Genomic DNA, 19,600 nt, shown 5'->3' on the forward strand with positions numbered 1-19,600 from the left:
AACCAGATTAAGTGATGAACAAAAATTTAAAGAAACAAAGGACACAAATAAAAACTTAAATAAACATTACAAATAAAAACTTAAATAAACATTAGAACCAAACATGATGAATGATGAAGAGATTAATAAAAGAACTAGAACTTGAAAGTTTAAAAGAGAATAATCAAAGAATTTGAAAGATTAAACATTGAATGATTATTGAAAGAAATTGAACTTACAATGAAAGCTTTCTTTTTAGAGAGCTTTGAGAGGTTTACATCAAAAGAGAGTGAAAGAGAAAGTTTTAGAATTGGCTTTGTAAAGCTTGGTTCACATTGCACAAGTCCTCCTAATTTATGGAAACCTTATCTCACTATAGCATCACATGAATACTATTGAGTGAATATTTTAATAATTTTATTTTTTATTTTTTTAAGGAACATTAAATGTCTCTTTTGCAGAGAATCTCTGACTCTTTAATATTATGCCAGATATTCGCTGAAGTTGATGTCGGTTTTTTGGCCAGTCTTCTTTTTTAGAGAAGCGGTAATTTCGAACTGTTTGGAATAAGTTAGATGATTCCATAACAGTCATCTTCATTGCTCTGGGCGAGATTGACCGAGGCACTAGAGCTTTGTTAAGATTCTTCTTCTTTTTCTTCTTCTGCTTCTTTTTCTTCATCTTGGAGTTGTGAAAGAATAGTCTTGAGGTGGTCTTTAAGTTCTTGTTTTATCTTGGCTCCTGCTAAGGATACTNAATACCACCTCAAGACTATTCTTTCACAACTCCAAGATGAAGAAGAGGAAGCAGAAGAAGAAGATGGAGAAGAATCTTACCGAAGCTCTAGTGCCTCGGTCAATCTCGCCCAGAGCAATGAAGATGATTGTTATGGAATCATCTAACTTATTCCAAACAGTTCGAAATTACCGCTTCTCTAAAAAAGAAGACTGGCCAAAAAACCGACATCAGCTTCAGCGAATATCTGGCATAATATTGAAGAGTCAGAGATTCCCTGCAAAAGAGACATTTAATGCTCTTTAAAAAAAATAAAAAAAATTATTAAAATATTCACTCAATAGTATTCATGTGATGCTATAGTGAGATAAGGTTTCTATAAATTAGGAGGACTTGTGCAATGTGAACCAAGCTTTTACAAAGCCAATTCTAAAACTTTCTCTTTCACTCTCTTTTGATGTAAACCTCTCAAAGCTCTCCAAAAAGAAAGCTTTCATTGTAAGTTCAATTTCTTTCAATAATCATTCAATGTTTAATCTTTCAAGTTCTTTGATTATTCTCTTTTAAACTTTCAAGTTCTAGTTCTTTTATTAATCTTTTCATCATTCATCATATTTGGTTTTAATGTTTATTTAAGTTTTTATTTGTGTTCTTTGTTTCTTTAATTTTTTGTTCATCGCTTAATCTGGTTCCAGTGCGGCACTGTCGCCGTTACCTAATTAAGTGTTAATGTCACTTCTTAATATAATTTCAGTGTGGCTCTGCCATCGTTGTCTTATTAAGTTGTAAGATTATTTAAATTAATGTTTATTTAAATTTTAAGTTTATTTAAGTTTTATTTAATCTCTGCATATCTCCTCTTTGTGTGCAATGATCCTGTGTTCCCTTTGTGTGTAATGATCATGTGTTCCCTCTGGTATCAGAGCCAGGGATAACACAGGATTGTTGCACACAAAGAGGAGATATGTAGAGATTAAATAAAACTTAACTAAACTTAAAATTTAAATAAACATTAATTTAAATAATCTTACAACTTAATAAGACAATGGCGGCAGAGCTGCATTGAAATCATATTAAGTAGTGAGATTAACACTTAACTAAGTAACGGCGGCAGTGCCGCACTGGAATCAGATTAAGTGATGAACAAAAATTTAACGAAACAAAGAACACAAATAAAAACTTAAATAAACATTAGAACCAAACATGATGAATGATGAAGAGATTAATAAAAGAACTAGAACTTGAAAGTTTGAAAGAGAATAATCAAAGAACTTGAAAGATTAAACATTGAATGGTTATTGAAAGAAATTGAACTTACAATGAAAGCTTTCTTTTTGGAGAGCTTTGAGAGGTTTACATCAAAAGAGAGTGAAAGAGAAAGTTTTAGAATTGACTCTATGATCTCCTTGGCTTTGATACCAGAGGGAACACAGGATCGTTGCACACAAAGATGAGATATGCAGAGATTAAATAAAAACTTAAATAAACTTAAAATTTAAATAAACATTAATTTAAATAATCTTACAACTTAATAAGACAACGGCGGCAGAGCCGCACTGAAATCATATTAAGAAGTAAGATTAACACTTAACTAGGTAACAGCGGCAGTGCCGCACTGGAACCAGATTAGGTGATGAACAAAAATTTAAAAAAACAAAGAACACAAATAAAAACTTAAATAAACATTAGAGCCAAACATGATGAATGATGAAGCGATTAATAAAAGAAACTTGAAAGTTTAAAAGAGAATAATCAAAGAGCTTGAAAGATTAAACAGATATATATATTGTAATTTATGAAAGAGGAGGAAGACGGGACTTAAAGGCCTCCCATTGAATGTCTTTCTCAATGTACTCAACATTAGAAGGATCAAAAGGCCCTTTGATTCTGTCTATAGATTTTATCACTGCTCTTGCTGGAACCACACTTCTTGATGGATCTGGTGAAGTCCTACCACTCAAGCTAGAAGAGAATCCCTGAAATTTTACATAATTAAATTATATGCTGAAAAAATCAGAATTAGAAAAACTATGATCAAAATGGACTCACCCTGAAAATAAGCACTTCTACCTCCTGCTCATCCACAAGAGCTTTCACAAGAAGCGCTTCTCCTCTTGCCGACTGAGAATAAATTTCCAGCATTGCGATCTCCTCCTTGTACCCATATTCCTCTTCATCTTCTTCATATCTCACTCTCCTCCTCGCACCACAGCAAGTGCTTCTCATCAAAATTTGTTGTCTGCTGCTGAGTTTTAACAAAGCTTNGTTATTGAAAGAAATTGAACTTACAATGAAAGCTTTCTTTTTGGAGAGCTTTGAGAGGTTTACATCAAAAGAGAGTGAAAGAGAAAGTTTTAGAATTGACTCTATGATCTCCTTGGCTTTGATACCAGAGGGAACACAGGATCGTTGCACACAAAGATGAGATATGCAGAGATTAAATAAAAACTTAAATAAACTTAAAATTTAAATAAACATTAATTTAAATAATCTTACAACTTAATAAGACAACGGCGGCAGAGCCGCACTGAAATCATATTAAGAAGTAAGATTAACACTTAACTAGGTAACAGCGGCAGTGCCGCACTGGAACCAGATTAGGTGATGAACAAAAATTTAAAAAAACAAAGAACACAAATAAAAACTTAAATAAACATTAGAGCCAAACATGATGAATGATGAAGCGATTAATAAAAGAAACTTGAAAGTTTAAAAGAGAATAATCAAAGAGCTTGAAAGATTAAACAGATATATATATTGTAATTTATGAAAGAGGAGGAAGACGTGGCTTAAAGGCCTCCCATTGAATGTCTTTCTCAATGTACTCAACATTAGAAGGATCAAAAGGCCCTTTGATTCTGTCTATAGATTTTATCACTGCTCTTGCTGGAACCACACTTCTTGATGGATCTGGTGAAGTCCTACCACTCAAGCTAGAAGAGAATCCCTGAAATTTTACATAATTAAATTATATGCTGAAAAAATCAGAATTAGAAAAACTATGATCAAAATGGACTCACCCTGAAAATAAGCACTTCTACCTCCTGCTCATCCACAAGAGCTTTCACAAGAAGCGCTTCTCCTCTTGCCGACTGAGAATAAATTTCCAGCATTGCGATCTCCTCCTTGTACCCATATTCCTCTTCATCTTCTTCATATCTCACTCTCCTCCTCGCACCACAGCAAGTGCTTCTCATCAAAATTTGTTGTCTGCTGCTGAGTTTTAACAAAGCTTCGTTAACGGTGAAGTTCATGGCCGTAGAGCTGCAAAGAGAGGCCGTGTTCAAGCGTGAAAACAGCAGGAACATGGACGGATAAGAGCTGTGAATAGCCTGGAGCCTCATCTTGAAATTCTATCTTCAGATTTAATGTTGAGCAGAAGCTACACAAATTTTATATTGAGTGTGTTTGATTCGTGGATACGGCCAGGTTTAAAGATAAGGTTACAAGTTTTAACACCGGGTTGCCAATGCAACTATTCTATTGAACCCCAAGGTTTAGTTTAACAACAAACATCCCCCTATGAGCTATGACTTCATATATAACAAAACAAAACTCTCCATATTGTTGATAAGCCGTTAAACTTTTAAGGGTAGTTTTGTTATTTGATGAAGTCTCCAAGGAATTTTTATTGCTAAATCATAAGAATATTGACATAAATACCCTTTTTTCATTTATTTTAAACCGAAAAGTTTGATGACTCACTTATGATAGAAGAATTTTTGTTAATTCCAAAACCTGGTGCAGATATTTATATAATGAAATCTCACAGGAATTATGCATTAACGCTTATTCATTTTTATATGATTTTACAAAAAAAAAGATTTTCAAATGTGAAAAGGCTCCAAATTTTAGGAAACATTAAAAGATAATTTTTTACAAATTTTTAGTATTATAAAGATTAATTAAAATTTTGTTTTTCAATATAATAAAACATCTATAAATGGGTTTCACAATTTTTTTTTTTTTTTTAATGTAGACATCAGTCTATAATTCTATATTTATAGTGTTTTGTATTAAATATGTAAAAAGGATTTAATTGAGTTAAAATCGAATACAAGACTTTTAACTCCATTTTATATTAAAATCATTTAACTTAATTTGTCTTATGTTATAGTAAAAACGCAAAACCCATTTTCATCATCAACTACCCTGTACAATCAATGTATTATGAGAAATGCTAGAGGTACAAAGACTCTTACAGAGAATCTTTGTACAAAGGCACCAATTTTCACCAATGTTTTAAAACCCAACTCGGGGTGAAAGCTGGCAAAGTTGTCGGGTCTCAGGTTGACCAGTTTGACCGATGGTCAAACCGGTTGACAAAAACTTCTAAAATTCAGCAAATATACCCCTAATAATTACATACCCCTAATAATTGTTAAGTCCTTATATGTTTGAAATTTAGCAAACAAACCCCAAATACAAATCGGCTGACTACTGGTTGGCAGTGGTGACACCCCAGATGCAACTCCAATCATCCCTTGAGCCCATTCCCCTTAAAATATACACAAGATCTGGCCGAAATAAGTTCGACTTCGGCCAGATCTCACCGACGCTGGCATCGGCATTCCAGGCCAGATCTCATCGACGTCGGTGTTGACAACTCTCCCCATCACCTAGAAATTACTCCCCTCTTCCTCCCGACCAAAACCCACCTCATCTCATCCCCGTTAGCCTCGCCAATCTTTGGCAAAAGCCGGTTGTTGCCACTGCAAGTTTTGTCGATTTCTAGTTGATTTACTCACCGGAAATCGACTTTGTCACCACTATTGTATTCACCGTCACTTTCTCTTCAAAAGCCCCAACATCTCGGCCATCAATTGTCCACCGATCATCCTCCTAAATCCTAGGGTTTTGGGTGAATAGGAAAAATATAAACCCAACCCGTTGAAGCTTCCGGGTCCCAATTGAACTGGTTAAACCGGCCGGGCTGGGCTAAGTTTTAAAACATTGGTTTTCACACATCACCTGCCCTCTCTCTTTAGTCTTCTCTCTTTCTTTTCCTTCTCTTCTTCTTCTCCCTCCATCTTCTCTCCGTTTTGCATATATAAGAAAATAAAAACTATTATTTTTCTTTTTCCTTTATCATTGATTTTCTAAAAAAAAAATTCTCCGCTCTTTTATCTCCTCTATCTTCTCCCTCCCATCTCTTCTTCCTCTTCTTCTATTTCTTTTTCCTTTTCCCTTTTTTTTATTTTCCCTTATATTTTCTCATGGAAAATTCCCTCTCTAAATTTTTTCTACATTCTGTTCACATTTTCTTAGAAAATACCGTCTCTAAACAAACAATGTAAAAAAGCAGAGTGTAGTGATGGAAGAGAGAATCAGATCACCAAGATTTAAATCGGTTCTCTAGGCCTGAAAGGAACTCTCCCACCACACCTTAGGAACTTAACTTCACTGACTATACTTGAGGTGATGAAGAACGAACAGAGTGGGCCTATCCCAACTCTTGCTAGGTTGATTTCTCTTCAAGAAGTGCTTTTTAATAACAACAATTTTTCATATTTCCACCGGATTTCTTTTCTGGGTCAACTTCTTTGCAAAGTGTAAGCCTTGATTAAATTCCTTTGAGTCTTGAGAGATTCCTGTGGGTTTAACAAATGCAATGACTTTGCAGAAGTTTTTAGCAAACTTCTAATATTATTTGTTTAAATTTACCATCAATTCATTAAATTTGAGAGTTATAGAATTTATATATAAAGGCTTAACATACAATTATCTTTAACATTGTTTTTTTAGCAAGTATGAGAAAATTTGATTAACTGAAGAAAAAAAATGACAGCTAGACAAGGGATTTAATGAGTCTTTATCTCTCAACTAAAATTATATATAATGGAAAAAATAAATGCATGAAAAAAGAAAAATAAAATGCATAGGAAAGTATTAAGAGAAACAATGATGTGTCAACCCTCAAGCATCGCTCCATAATTTTTTTTTAATTTTGTGAAGGTAAATCTCATTAGATAAAGGATATTCACCCAAATTCAATTAGTCTAATATCTAAAATCCATCAACAACTTTGAGAGGTTAATATTTTTTTTAAATGTTAAATTAATGAAATTGTTGATAAATTTGAAGATTAAATTGATAATATTTCTGAAACTAGAATGTGCTCACTATAAGAAAAAGGGCTAAACACACAACGGTTAGAATCACATTTTTAAAACCAGTAAAAGATCAAACACACAAGAGTTAGGATTGCATTTTCCAAACCGGTAGATGTTCACTACAAAAAGAGCAAACACATGGGTTTTACTATGTAAAAAACCCAAGGTTTTATTATCCTTTAAATTTCAATTTAATTAATTGTTGCATGCCCATTTATATTTGAACATGCTTGCATTTATTTTTATTTGCAGTGTGAAGCTTCTTTATTTACTTTAGTTTCTTTACTGTAATTTATTTTCTTGTATTATAGTCTATATATTTTTTATATGACCATTTATTTCTTTCTAAATTTCAGCCTTTTTTTTATTTAATGCTTCCACCAATTAATAAAATTCCTACTCAAGAAGAAAGCGCACTCATGTGTCACAATATAATTAATTAGCTCAATATCAACAATTTAATTGCACAATAATTTTTATTTGTGTAATTCAATACTTTGATATTTGATACAATGACATGATCTAAGTCTAGGGGTGAGCACGGGTAGTGAGTAGAACCGGAACTTCTGGGTAGAACTGGAACTGACACTATGCGGGTAGGTTCCGATTCTATTTTTTTGGAACCGACACTGTGCGATTCCGGTTCCGGTTCCTATATGTGGAGGAACCGGAACCGGAATCTTAAAAAAAGAACCTACAACGGGTACCTGGCTTGGAACCTGCAGTGAGTACCCTGTTTTAGAACCTAGGTTGAAATGAAATATCTGTGAAAAATGGGGGGTCTATGTAAATTTACATATAAAAAATTAAAATGGAAAAAGTTAAATTTTTACAATAACCTAATTAAATACAATTATACTCATTACATATAAAGTACACCATATAAAAAATTTAATATATTATAATATATTAATATTAAAGTTTTGATTAATTAATTGTATAATTGGAATTAAAACCAATTAAAAGTATTTTAATGTTATTAAAAGAATTATATTTTAATAGAATAGTATATTTGATTGAATAATAATATAATATTTAGTTATTTACTTCAATTATCAAGTTCTAAGTATATCTGCAATTAATTAGTAATTAATTAATTATATAAAATAAATTGATAAACATTAATACATTACTAATTAAATGATTACTTAATTAATTATAACATTATATTATAGTTAAATGATTACTTAATTAATTACAAAATTTCATTATAAACATTAGTACAATACTTAATTAAACGATTAAAAATTTAATTAATTATAATATTACATTAAATATTTATAATATGATTACTTAATTCATTATAACATTACATTATAGTATGATCACATAATTAATTATAACATTATATAATGAAATAATTACTTAACTAATTATGAAATTATATTATAAACATTAGTAATTTACTACATTAGTACAATACTTAATTCAATGATTAGAAATTTAATTAATTATAACATTATATTATAAATTTATAGTATGATTACTTAATTAATTATAACATTATATTATAAAAAAATGATTACTTAATTAATTATAACATTCCATTATAAACATTAATACAATACTTAATTAAATAATTATAAATTAATTAATTATAATATTATATTAAAGATTTATAGTATGATTACTTAATTCATTATAACATTACATTATAGTATGATCACATAATTAATTATAACATTACATAATAAAATGATTATTTAATTAATTATGACATTATATTATAAACATTAGTAATTTACTACATTAGCACAATACCTAATTAAATGATTAAAAATTTAATTAATTTTAGCATTACATTATAAATTTATAGTATGGTTACTTAATTAAATGATTACTTAATTAATTATAACATTCTATTATAAACATTAGTACAATACTTAATTAAATGATTAAAATTTTAATTAATTAAAACATTGCATTATAATTAAATAATTAAAATTTTAATTAATTATAACATTACATTATAGATTTATAGTATGATTACTTAATTAATTATAATATTCTTTTATAAACATTAGTACGATACTTAATTAAATACTTAGAAATTTAATTAATTATAATATTAAATTATAGATTTATAGTATGATTGTTTAATTAATTTAATTAATTGTTTGTGTTTTGGTTTTGATTGAAGAATTTTATGTGAATTGTGATGAATCGATTGAATTCAAGTGTTGCCTAGAGGTTAGAGGATTTATGAGTCACATTGGACACAAATGAATGAGTAATCAAATTTTTGTTAGGGGTGTATTTGTAAACTTTTAAGGTATTTTTGTCATTTTTTTAAACTAATAGGGGGATAGTTGATTTTTTACAGCATACCCAGGAAAGGAACCGGAACCTGTATTTTAGGTTTCGGTTCTTTGAATTTAAGAACCTGCACTATGCGGTTTCAGTTCCGGTTCCTTTTTTTTTTGGAACCTACACTATGCGGTTCCGGTTCCAATTCCCCCGAAAAATGCAGGGTACCCCTCACCCCTAGATCTGACTAACAAAATAACTATTTATTGTCATAATTAAAAAATTCAACCAAACGTAATGCTTAAATAAACCTGAATGTATCAGATTAAATTATATATTGTTTTTATTATAATTAAGTTATGTTTTATGTGATAAAAGTTTGTTTTCTATTTTGATTTAATTATGATATGTATTTTACATGTTAAGTCATTTTAATACATATAGACATGGATGCAAGTATAATGGTTATATGAGCAGTGGCGAGCCCAAGCTTTTTGCCCAGGGGCCTTCATGGCTCCGCCATTATTTGTCAATCAACTAGTGAAAACTTTTAAAAAATCACAAACCTTGTGTAAAAGAAATAATACAATATCAAGTAGTTGAAAAGAAATAATACAATAACACAATACTTTTCTATTTGAATAAATTTATGAGAAGCAAAACCTTAAGCAAATGTATTGAAAATAACATTTAATTCATAAGGAAACCGTAAGAAAATTTTTACGTGAAAAAACCTCTTCATATGTACTTAAACTTCAAAAAAAAAAAAAAAAAAAATAGGGTTGCGATTCATTTAATCAATCTCATAAGTAAAATAAATGAGTCGGGATCACTAACTAATTGATCTAATACTAATAGAAAAGAGACTGATATAATAAAAAGAACTATTTTTTGTATACATATGTATATTTTCCCCTTTTCATTGCTCTACTAGCACTTTATCAATCAATCGGACTGTAGATCATATGATCATATAGATTTTTCCTTCAACACAATATATGCTGTCGAAAGGATCTTGAAAACCCACCAAAGCACGAAAGCGAAGATCTTTCAAAAAGGATTCTCATTTGAAGAGTGCATAACCGAATGGATAAGCATAAGCTGACACTAACCAGTCAATTAAGATCCAATTTGGGATTTTCCTTGAGGTACCGAAGGATTAAATTGAATATACGATTCACTAAATACAGCAAAAAAAAAAAAAAAATTCTGTTAGTTCAACTGTTTTTTTTCTTTTGGGTAGCTATTAATTCAAATGTTGTACACATGGGATAGAGAAATAGGAAAAAATAATAATAATAAAGGTTTCACACAGTATTTTATAATGAAAAATCAATCCGATTTATTTTTTACCATGACTGAATGAGAAATGGATCAACTTCATGGAATGGAGAAAAAAATGGACATAATTCATTTAATTTGATTCTACCTTCTTGCCATAACAAATATAACCCAACTTTTTGACAGTTACTGCAAAGTTTTTGAGACCTGTAGGTTAGTGAATATATACGTCAACATCTTCAGATTTTAAAAACTAACAGCGTCGCTCGGGGTGTTTGTCTAAGTTTATAAGCAAACTAGCTATAATTCTAAAATTAAAATGATTTATTTTTATAACTTTTTTGAGTTTAGTTGAGCTTATAAGCAAAAAAAAAAAAAAAAAAAAAAAAAAAATAGGTTGGGAATGAGATACTTTTTTTTTTTTTTTTCTTATAAGCACTCTGCTTATAAACTAGTTTGACCAAGTATATTACCACATTATCCTTGTTTAATTTTAAAATTTCATATTATATCCTTGTTTAATGTAGTACCATTTTTAGTCATTTTATAATAAAATGTACTTATAAGCCACATTTTATCAAACACGTCAACTACTTATCAGTCACTTATAAGTACTTTAACCAAACACATAATTGCTTAAAATTTTAAATGCTTATAATAAGTACTTGTTGATTATAAGCTAATTTTCATAAGCTCAGACAAACACCCATTTTGATAACCGAAATAATTTATCAAAAAGTGATGTTAAATATCCAAAGCGAACTATTTTTTATAAACTTATATAGCAACTCTATGTGTTTGACATCATTTTTTTTCTAATTTGTTAAATTTATCTCTAATTTAAAATTCTCTCATCACATTAAAACATAACAGTTTGTATAAGTGAATTTATATGAGAAGTTTGTATATATAGTATTTTTTATTTTTTTATAAAAGTAAAGAAAACATTAATCTTTCCCATTGAGATTTTATCAAATTAAAGTTATATTAATCTTTTTTTTCTAAAAAAAAAAAAAATTAAATAGTAAACAACTCTGCTTGCTCTTAATACTAGATTGTCATGGTCAAAATTCAATGAATGATTCAAATCGAATTATAACCTAATTATTTTTTTTAATTATATCACGTCATTGTCATTAATTAAAGGATAAATTTGTGAAATAGTGTAACATAAACATTCCAAATTTATTAAAACTAGGAAAAGATAATAATAATTATTAAGTAGATTATTAATTTATAACTATATAAATTATTAATTTTTATATCTATTAAAAAAGAGTGTAAGTTGCAGCATAACATTTTTTATTAGTAGAGAGAATTGGCTAAGTAATTAATTAGGTAGAGTGACGAAAGACAGAAAAGTAAGTATATATAAAATGACATTGAGGTCAGGTCATAAAATAAAAAATCACAGACAAAAATGACATTGAGACCACGTCATAAAATAAAAAAATCACAGACAAAAATGATTTATGTGGTTTATTATATGAACTAAATTAGGAGAAAGAGGGAGGACATAAAGTTAATATTATAATTAATTATGTGATCATACTATAATGTAATGTTATAATGAATTAAGTAATTATATTATAAATATTTAATGTAATATTATAGTTAATTAAATTTATAATCATTTAATTAAGTAATCATTTGTTTATAATGTAATGTTATAATTAATTAAGTAATTATACTATAAATCTATAATATAATGTTATAATTAATTAAATTTATAATTATTTAATTAAATAATGTACTAAATTACTAATGTAATGTTATAAACTTATAATTAATTAAGTAATCACTTAACTATAATGTAATGTTATAATTGATTAAGTAATCATTTAACTAGTATTTTATTAATGTTTATTAATTTATCATATATAATTAATTAATTATTAATTTATACTTAAAACTTGATAATTGAAGTAAATAATTAAATATTATATTATTATTTAATCAAATATACTATTTCATTAAAAATAATTCTTTTAATAACATTAAAACACTTTTAATTGGTCCTAATCCAATTATACACTTAATTAATCAAAACTTTAATATTAATTTATTAAAGCTTTTTATATGGTGTAGTTTATATATAATAAGTATTATTGTATATTTATTTAATTAGGTTATTGTAAAAATTTAACTTTTTCCATTTTTTTATATGTAAAATTACATAGACCCCCCATTCTTCACAAATATTTCATTTTAGCCTAGATTCCAAAATAGGTTCCAAATCGGGTACCCAATGTAGGTTCCAAGCCAGGTACCCACTGTAGTTCTTTTTTCCAAGTTCCGGTTTCGATTTCAAAAAAATGGAATCGGAACTTACGTACACAGTGTTGGTTCCAGGCAGGTTCCGGTTCTATCCGCTACCCGTGCTCACCCCTACTGTAGTGTCAGGCTACCACAATTAGAGAAAATTAAACAATATAAGGGTATGGTTGTCATTTTACATTCTTAAGAAAAATAATGAAATTAAAGAAAGAAACATTTTAATTTTAAATTATTAATATAGTTAAAAAAAAAAAAAGGAAAAAGGACAGTAAAATTTTATATGATAATTTTTGGTTTTGTTTTTGAAGGTATGGATTTTTATGTTAAATCTTTAATTTTAGTTATGAAATTTTTTTAATTGTTTATAAATTATAGAGTAATATTATACTAACAACTTTCTTTCATAAATTTTTTCTTACAACACATGACAACTTGCAATTAATTAGTGGGACTCATACGGGACTTATTGTGAACTGATCAATTGCGAGCTGCCATGTCAAGATTATGAGAGAAAGTTTATGAGAGAGGATTGTTGGTTTAGTATTATTCTAAATTATATTTCATTGTAATTTTATTATACAAATCTCTAAATTTTTATTTTTCTATTCTATTTTTTTCTTCGTAATAACTAAGAAGACAAATGGGGGTATAATGGACGTTTTAATTATAATCCCCTAATTGTAGCAATCTGATAGGGACTATACAAACTTTTTCAGATTTTGTTGGACCAAAATGATGCTTTCTCCAAACCTCAGGGATGAAAATGTTATTAACACTATAAAGAGGAAAAGGAAAAAATAGGAGAGAAGAATTCGAAAGAAAGAGAGAGAGAGAATGGATATTATTAATTAGGATACAAACTTTTTATAACATAATGTTACAAAGTAAGGAACAGAAATTTGGAGAAAAGATATTACAACGTAAAGGCAAATTTCTCTCTCTTTTACTCTTACATTCGTTCTTTTGTAAAGAGTAAAGTGGTTAAGTAAAGTTTGGTTCACTAACCACAGTTCTTACTTAAACTATTTAACTGAATACTTCAATACATAAGTTACAAAATTTTCAATTAAGGGATGCTATCAGTGATTTGTCGTTAACATTAACAGAAAGTGATAATTTTTCTAATTGAATTTAGATCTTAAATTTTTTTTTTGCACGGTCGACCTAATTACGACTATTAGATTAAAATGTTATGTAGATTAAAAATATCATTTTATATATGGTTTTTGCTATATCATGTATTAATAATTGGGGTATATTTCAAACTTTATCAAAAAGAGATCTCCTTACCCTCTTCTGTGACTTGCTGTCTCTATTTTATAAACTTGATTTATATAATTTTTTCAAGAACACCGGGAACAAAAAAATTAGTTATTTTTCCTAATCAAATAGAGATAAGATCTCCACTTTTCTTGAGATTTCTTTTGATAATCCCCCTTCTTTACTTAGTAATTCTGAGTTCAAAATTGGAGTTGCTGCCAAATTCTGCAACATTTGGAAAACATAAAACAATTACCCTGGACCATACAAGCGAAATTATTTTTACATAAATGGCCGCCTCTACGTGCTGATTGTGCCGCTAACATAACCCATAAACTCATCCATGACCAAGAGCTTTGGTGCATTTTCTCAGTTTCTTTTCCACCAATGCAAATGGAGCACCTTAAATATTATTTTCATCATCATCAAAAAGCAAATTAACCATGTAGTTCCTTTCCACCAAAGCAAATGAAGACATTCAAGATCAGATTCCTCTGCAGTCTGTTTTCCACCAAAGGGAGAATAAAATTTTCCTCACTATCTTCACCTCTTTTTCAAGAGCCACTGTTGTAACATCAAAATCCATCAAACCTTATCCAAGAGCTCTGCCGCATTTGCCTCCAAAGTTTCTTTTCTGCTACCTTCAAGATTATTGTCATCATCAAAAAGCAAATTGACTCTCTACTTCCTTTCCACCTAAGCAAATGGAGATCTCCAATGTCAATTTTACATGATTTCTAAGCAAATTTGCTCTCTAGTCTCTATTTTCCATCAAGACATAATAATTTTTTTCTCATCATCTTTATCTCATTTTCAGGAGAACCATCTTGAGCTTCACTATCTTGTGGGAAAAACGAAACTATTTTTTGATTCAATCAAACTACAACCAGGCGCCTTAGAGACATTTCTTTCTTTCATCACGATCCTCACTTTCTCAGCCTCATCAAATCTCCCCGCGGCTGCATACATGTTTGATAAGAGTATGTAATATCCAGCTTTCTCTGGCTGCAACCTTATTAATTTCCTGGCAATGCGTTCTCCAATCACAATATCATTATGAACTCGACACCCACCAAGAATAGCACCAAGCAAAACTGCATCAGGTTCCACCGGCATTTCTTCAATAAACCTTTCAGCCTCCTTCAAAAGCCCCGCCCTTGCTAAGCAATCAACCATACTGGCATAGTGTTTCAAGTCTGCCTTCACATCTAAATCTTCCATCATTTTGAAATACAAACGCGCTCTCTCCACCAAACCACCATGAGCACACGCAGACAGAACACCAAGAAATGTAACACCATTGGGTTTAAACCCTTCCTCAAGCATCCGATGAAAGAGCTCCAAAGCAATATTTACACTTCCACTCAATCCGTACCCCAAAATCAAAGAGCTCCAAGAAATCACATCTTTTTCATCCATATTATCAAAAACTATATTCCCATAACATAATTTCGAACATTTTACATACATATCAATCACAGCATTGCCTAAATTCAATCCCAATCCTAAAGAGAACCTCCTCAAACACCAAGCATGAACACTCTTCCCATGTTTCAACCATCCCGATTGAGTACACGCCAGAAGCAAGCTCACCATAACCACGTCATCGAGCTCAACTTCTGAACCAACCATCTCCCGGAAAACTTGTAAAGCCAAAATGGGTTCCGCATGTTGAGCATACCCAGCCAACATGGCAGTCCAAAGAACCGAATCTTTATCAGGCATTTCATCGAACACTTCTCTCGCGTAAAAAATCCTCCCAAAAGTAACATAGAAAAAGACCAAAGCAGAAGCAACAAACAAACTCCTTTCGAAACCCAATTTGTGACACAACCCATGAACCGAAAGGCCGAGTTTTAGGTCTCCTAAAATGGCACATGCTCTTAAAACAAGCGGGAGAGTGAAGTCATCGGGTCGAACATTTGATTGTTCCCACATATGGTGAAACAATTGAAGGGATTTGTGGGGGAAATTAGAGCGAGAAAACTCGCGGAGAATTATATTCCAAGAGAAGATGTTCCTGTGGGGCATGTGAAAGAAGAGGGAGAGAGAGTGAGAATGGAGTTGGTGGTGTTTAGAGTACATCAAAACGAGCTTGGTAGTTAGGATGACATTGTTGTAAAGAGAGGTACGAAGCAAGCGAGCATGGAGGTGGCGGAGATGTGAAAGGTGAGGGGAAGAATGAAGAAGTGAAAAGTAGTAGGAAATGAGGTTGGATTTGGTTCTATGCATGGATGATACTCGGGGAAGAGATTGAAACACTAATCATCCATGTTGAATTTGTTTTTCTTTGGTCAATAATTGCATGGCTCAACTTATTAGATTATTTGAAATTTCATTTGCCAAGGATATTATTGCATTTTAATTGCTGGTTCAAACCCGGAGGAATTGGCATGGTGGCAAACAATGTTTGTTCATTTTATTACTTCAAATTATCTTGGATCACCTATTACATACCCTTAAGATAATAGGCTTATAAGAAGTTTAATAAATCTTAGAGAGGTTAGTTGAGGTATGTAACACGTAACATCATTATTATTATCTAATTCAATACTTAAATTGTCATCATTTAAAATTTCTTTTGAAAAATACAAAAAAATTGAAAAAGTTTTCAACATATTTATCTAAAAATAATATTTCAAAAACAATTAGAATAGTTATATAAGTGAAGTTGATTCCGAAAACATAGCAATTAGAGAGCTCAAAATGATCAATTTGAAGAGTTGGAATAAGATGTAAAGCAGTTTGAACTCGAAAATTGAGAGATTTGAAGTTGAAGTTTGGACTTTGGAGTATAGAAGAGTGAAAACCTAATTTAAGTTTTTCACTTGTTTACCTTGTATAAAAATATGCATCTATTATTAAAAAAAAAAAAAAATATAAATAAAAATTTACTTGATTCTGGAAAGCAAATGCGCATTAATAGAAAGATATTTTCCAAGATATGTAAGCCAGTACCCTGGAACTACTATCTCAAACAACTAAAAATATATGAAATTTAGATCTCACAACTCATCATAAGTTGCTTTAATTTATATCTTCTACGAGTCCCCATTACCATGCTTGAACCATTAACTATGTTGAACTCTTGTCTTCATCAACTCACATTCCATGAGGCATGAACATTTGATGCCAAAAGCTATACTGTAACATATGAAAATGCATGCAACTATCATTGTAGAATTACAAATGAAATGATGATGGCAATACTACAAAAGGGTAGAAATACATAATCTAATTGGGCTGTTATAAATAATAGTTGTTCTATTCAAAAGCAAGGATACAGATCAGAGGCTAGCTCAGCCAACAAAAGTTGAAAACCAAAGATTCAACACTTATTTCATTAGGCCAATTGGGTTTTGTTGCAAGTACTGCCTCATGAAGTTTCTGTCATTGCTTTCCCTTGAACACTCCCTCTGGTGATCACTGACAGAAATTATAAATTCTTAGCATATGGAGCTCACATAGTAAATCAGTTCTTCACGTTAAAGATTAATAGTTGCGATGCTTTCTGTTTAAACATGAAAACCTGTACTGAAGAAAGAAGAAAGATTGTAGTGGAATGCATAAAACAACCATTAAGTCTGTATATATTAATCGAGTCTTTCGACTGTCTTTGAATACCTTCTTCCTCTCTTCCACGAACAAAAGTCACTTTAAGACAATAAATAGTTGTTGAAATTCGAAACTACAAATAGAAAATTGCTTGCCTATTATAAAGAAAAAGGCACTGAAACATTTATCAGAAATTGGTAAGGAAAGTGAGGTTACGACCTTTAAGAAGTACAGACATAGGTATGCAAGAAATTTCTAGGTTTGTCAAGTTTTTCCAGGATGATACAACGTTCAGAGGCAAAATTGCGTGGTTTCAGTAAGCTCAGATAGAGAAAATGCGACAAGAAAACAAATTCATGACATCTTGAACTTGCCTGCTACATAGGAGATAACCAAAACAAACCTAGTTCGATCCTTCAGTCATCAAGTTACCACTCCATTGATTTTCCATCGAGCAAGCTTGTTCCATAATTGTTCAAATTCTTCCTCTTATGATTCATATTCCATTGTGATTGATGTATAGTTCACTGCCCACACATGAAGATGTAAGAGAATTATTTGTAGGATTACAAATGACAGTAATAATGTTAATTCTAGAAAATGGTTATATAAGAAATGCATGGGCGCCCGAGTCTTTATTTTCTCACACCAAGCAATAGTAATGTGATCATTAGCAGTAAAATTGACTTCAATATTGAACTCTATTTATTGAAATGAAACTGTTTATAATATCTAATTAATTGTAATCCAAAATGGCATTTATTATTGTCAACCTAATAAACAATAAAACTGTCACATCTCACATGATTATCAAATAGAGTTTTAGTTAGGTTTTTAAGTTTCAGATTCTCTTAGTGTTAGGATACGGGATGTACTTAGCAGAAAACAAAAATAATAATACAAGGATCGTTCCCATAGAGCCAAGATCAAGGTATAATTTTACAGTTTATACAAGTAGAAATCTACAGAAAAATTATTCTTGAGTTTAGAAACCATAGCACGTTTGGGGTCCTCCAATTATCTTGAAGTTTTGCTACCGACCCAAATGTAGGATTGAATCAATGTAGTCCACACGAAGACAATCACAAAGAACTAAAGAAGGATTTGTTAGATCCTCTTTAGCTTTAAGATTAAAGAAGAAAAGAAATGTTTTGTTTTCAATCGAAAACAAATCTGCCATGGGAGAGATGTATGGGGCTGTGTCTTTGTTTTTCAAAGAAAATGTAAATAATGATTAACTCTCCCATTTTACAAATAACCTTTCTTTTATATTGAAAACTTAGTTACCCTATTCCCATACGGAATAGACTTGGACTCCAACGCAAACACCCCATGTTATCAAACACTCCCATTAGATATTTATTTTATTTCATCATTATCTCAATTAAAATCAATTAATATATATTTAATCTATATATTAACATTTAACAATAATGATGATTTAATTAAATATATGCGAACACATATTTAAACGTAATTTCACTTATTTAATTTTTCTAATAAATTAAATAAAGGCTACGACCTCAGCAAATTTAATTGCACTGTGAAATTATCAAAATACCCTTTCGCCTAAAAAGACGAAAACGCTATTCTTTCTTCTTGGCTCTTAAATTATCTTCTATGTGTGTGACCTATAGGCTCCTCATCATACCGGTAGTGTATAGTATCGCTATTAACACCAATTAATCGTCTCACTAATACACAGACCAAGATTGACCCCTAGCAAGGCATCATGGCCACCCGATAGATTCGGATTTAGCAAAGTAGCTACCTGTCAACGATATGGTTACCGTACAATTCGATCCTTTCATCATATGTTATCTCGACGAGACGAAGTCATAGAAATAGTGTCAACCTTCGGTTACTCTCGATATTATGTATTCAGTTTCTGGAACAATCACCTGTATTATAATCCAGATAAAGCAACAACTCAATCCCACTATGGCCACAGTTTTAGTATCATTGCCATATACTGAATTGCGCTGTGAGATAACTTCTCCCGTACCCGGGAATGATGAATCCTCTGTCTGTCCACCATAGTCTTGGTACACTCCTTGATGCAGCCAATCACCACTATATTGACAGCTCTGAATAGAATTGCGTTAGGCTAGTATCAAACTGCACCAATCGGTACACAAGGCGCTCCGGTGATC

The 19,600-nt window shown here is 30.5% G+C and overlaps 2 protein-coding genes across 2 annotated transcripts; both read right to left on the bottom strand.

The window, feature by feature from the left end:
• Window positions 1-745: 745 nt before the first annotated feature.
• LOC116119588 lies at window positions 746-4,106 on the bottom strand. Its single transcript, XM_031405532.1, has 4 exons — window positions 3,950-4,106; window positions 2,764-2,978; window positions 2,574-2,690; window positions 746-991 (listed from the first exon to the last, which is right to left on the bottom strand). The coding sequence occupies exons 1-4, from the start codon at window positions 4,056-4,058 to the stop codon at window positions 914-916; spliced, it is 519 nt and encodes a 172-aa protein (XP_031261392.1). The 5' UTR covers window positions 4,059-4,106; the 3' UTR covers window positions 746-913.
• A 10,623-nt stretch (window positions 4,107-14,729) lies between these two features.
• Window positions 14,730-16,189, bottom strand: LOC116119551 (pentatricopeptide repeat-containing protein At4g14170-like). The gene has a single exon (XM_031405489.1). The coding sequence runs from the start codon at window positions 16,122-16,124 to the stop codon at window positions 14,730-14,732; it is 1,395 nt and encodes a 464-aa protein (XP_031261349.1). The 5' UTR covers window positions 16,125-16,189.
• Between the last annotated feature and the right edge of the window lie 3,411 nt (window positions 16,190-19,600).

This window comes from Pistacia vera, unplaced genomic scaffold, assembly GCF_008641045.1.
Source record: "Pistacia vera cultivar Batoury unplaced genomic scaffold, PisVer_v2 Contig896, whole genome shotgun sequence".
Lineage (NCBI taxonomy): Eukaryota > Viridiplantae > Streptophyta > Magnoliopsida > Sapindales > Anacardiaceae > Pistacia > Pistacia vera.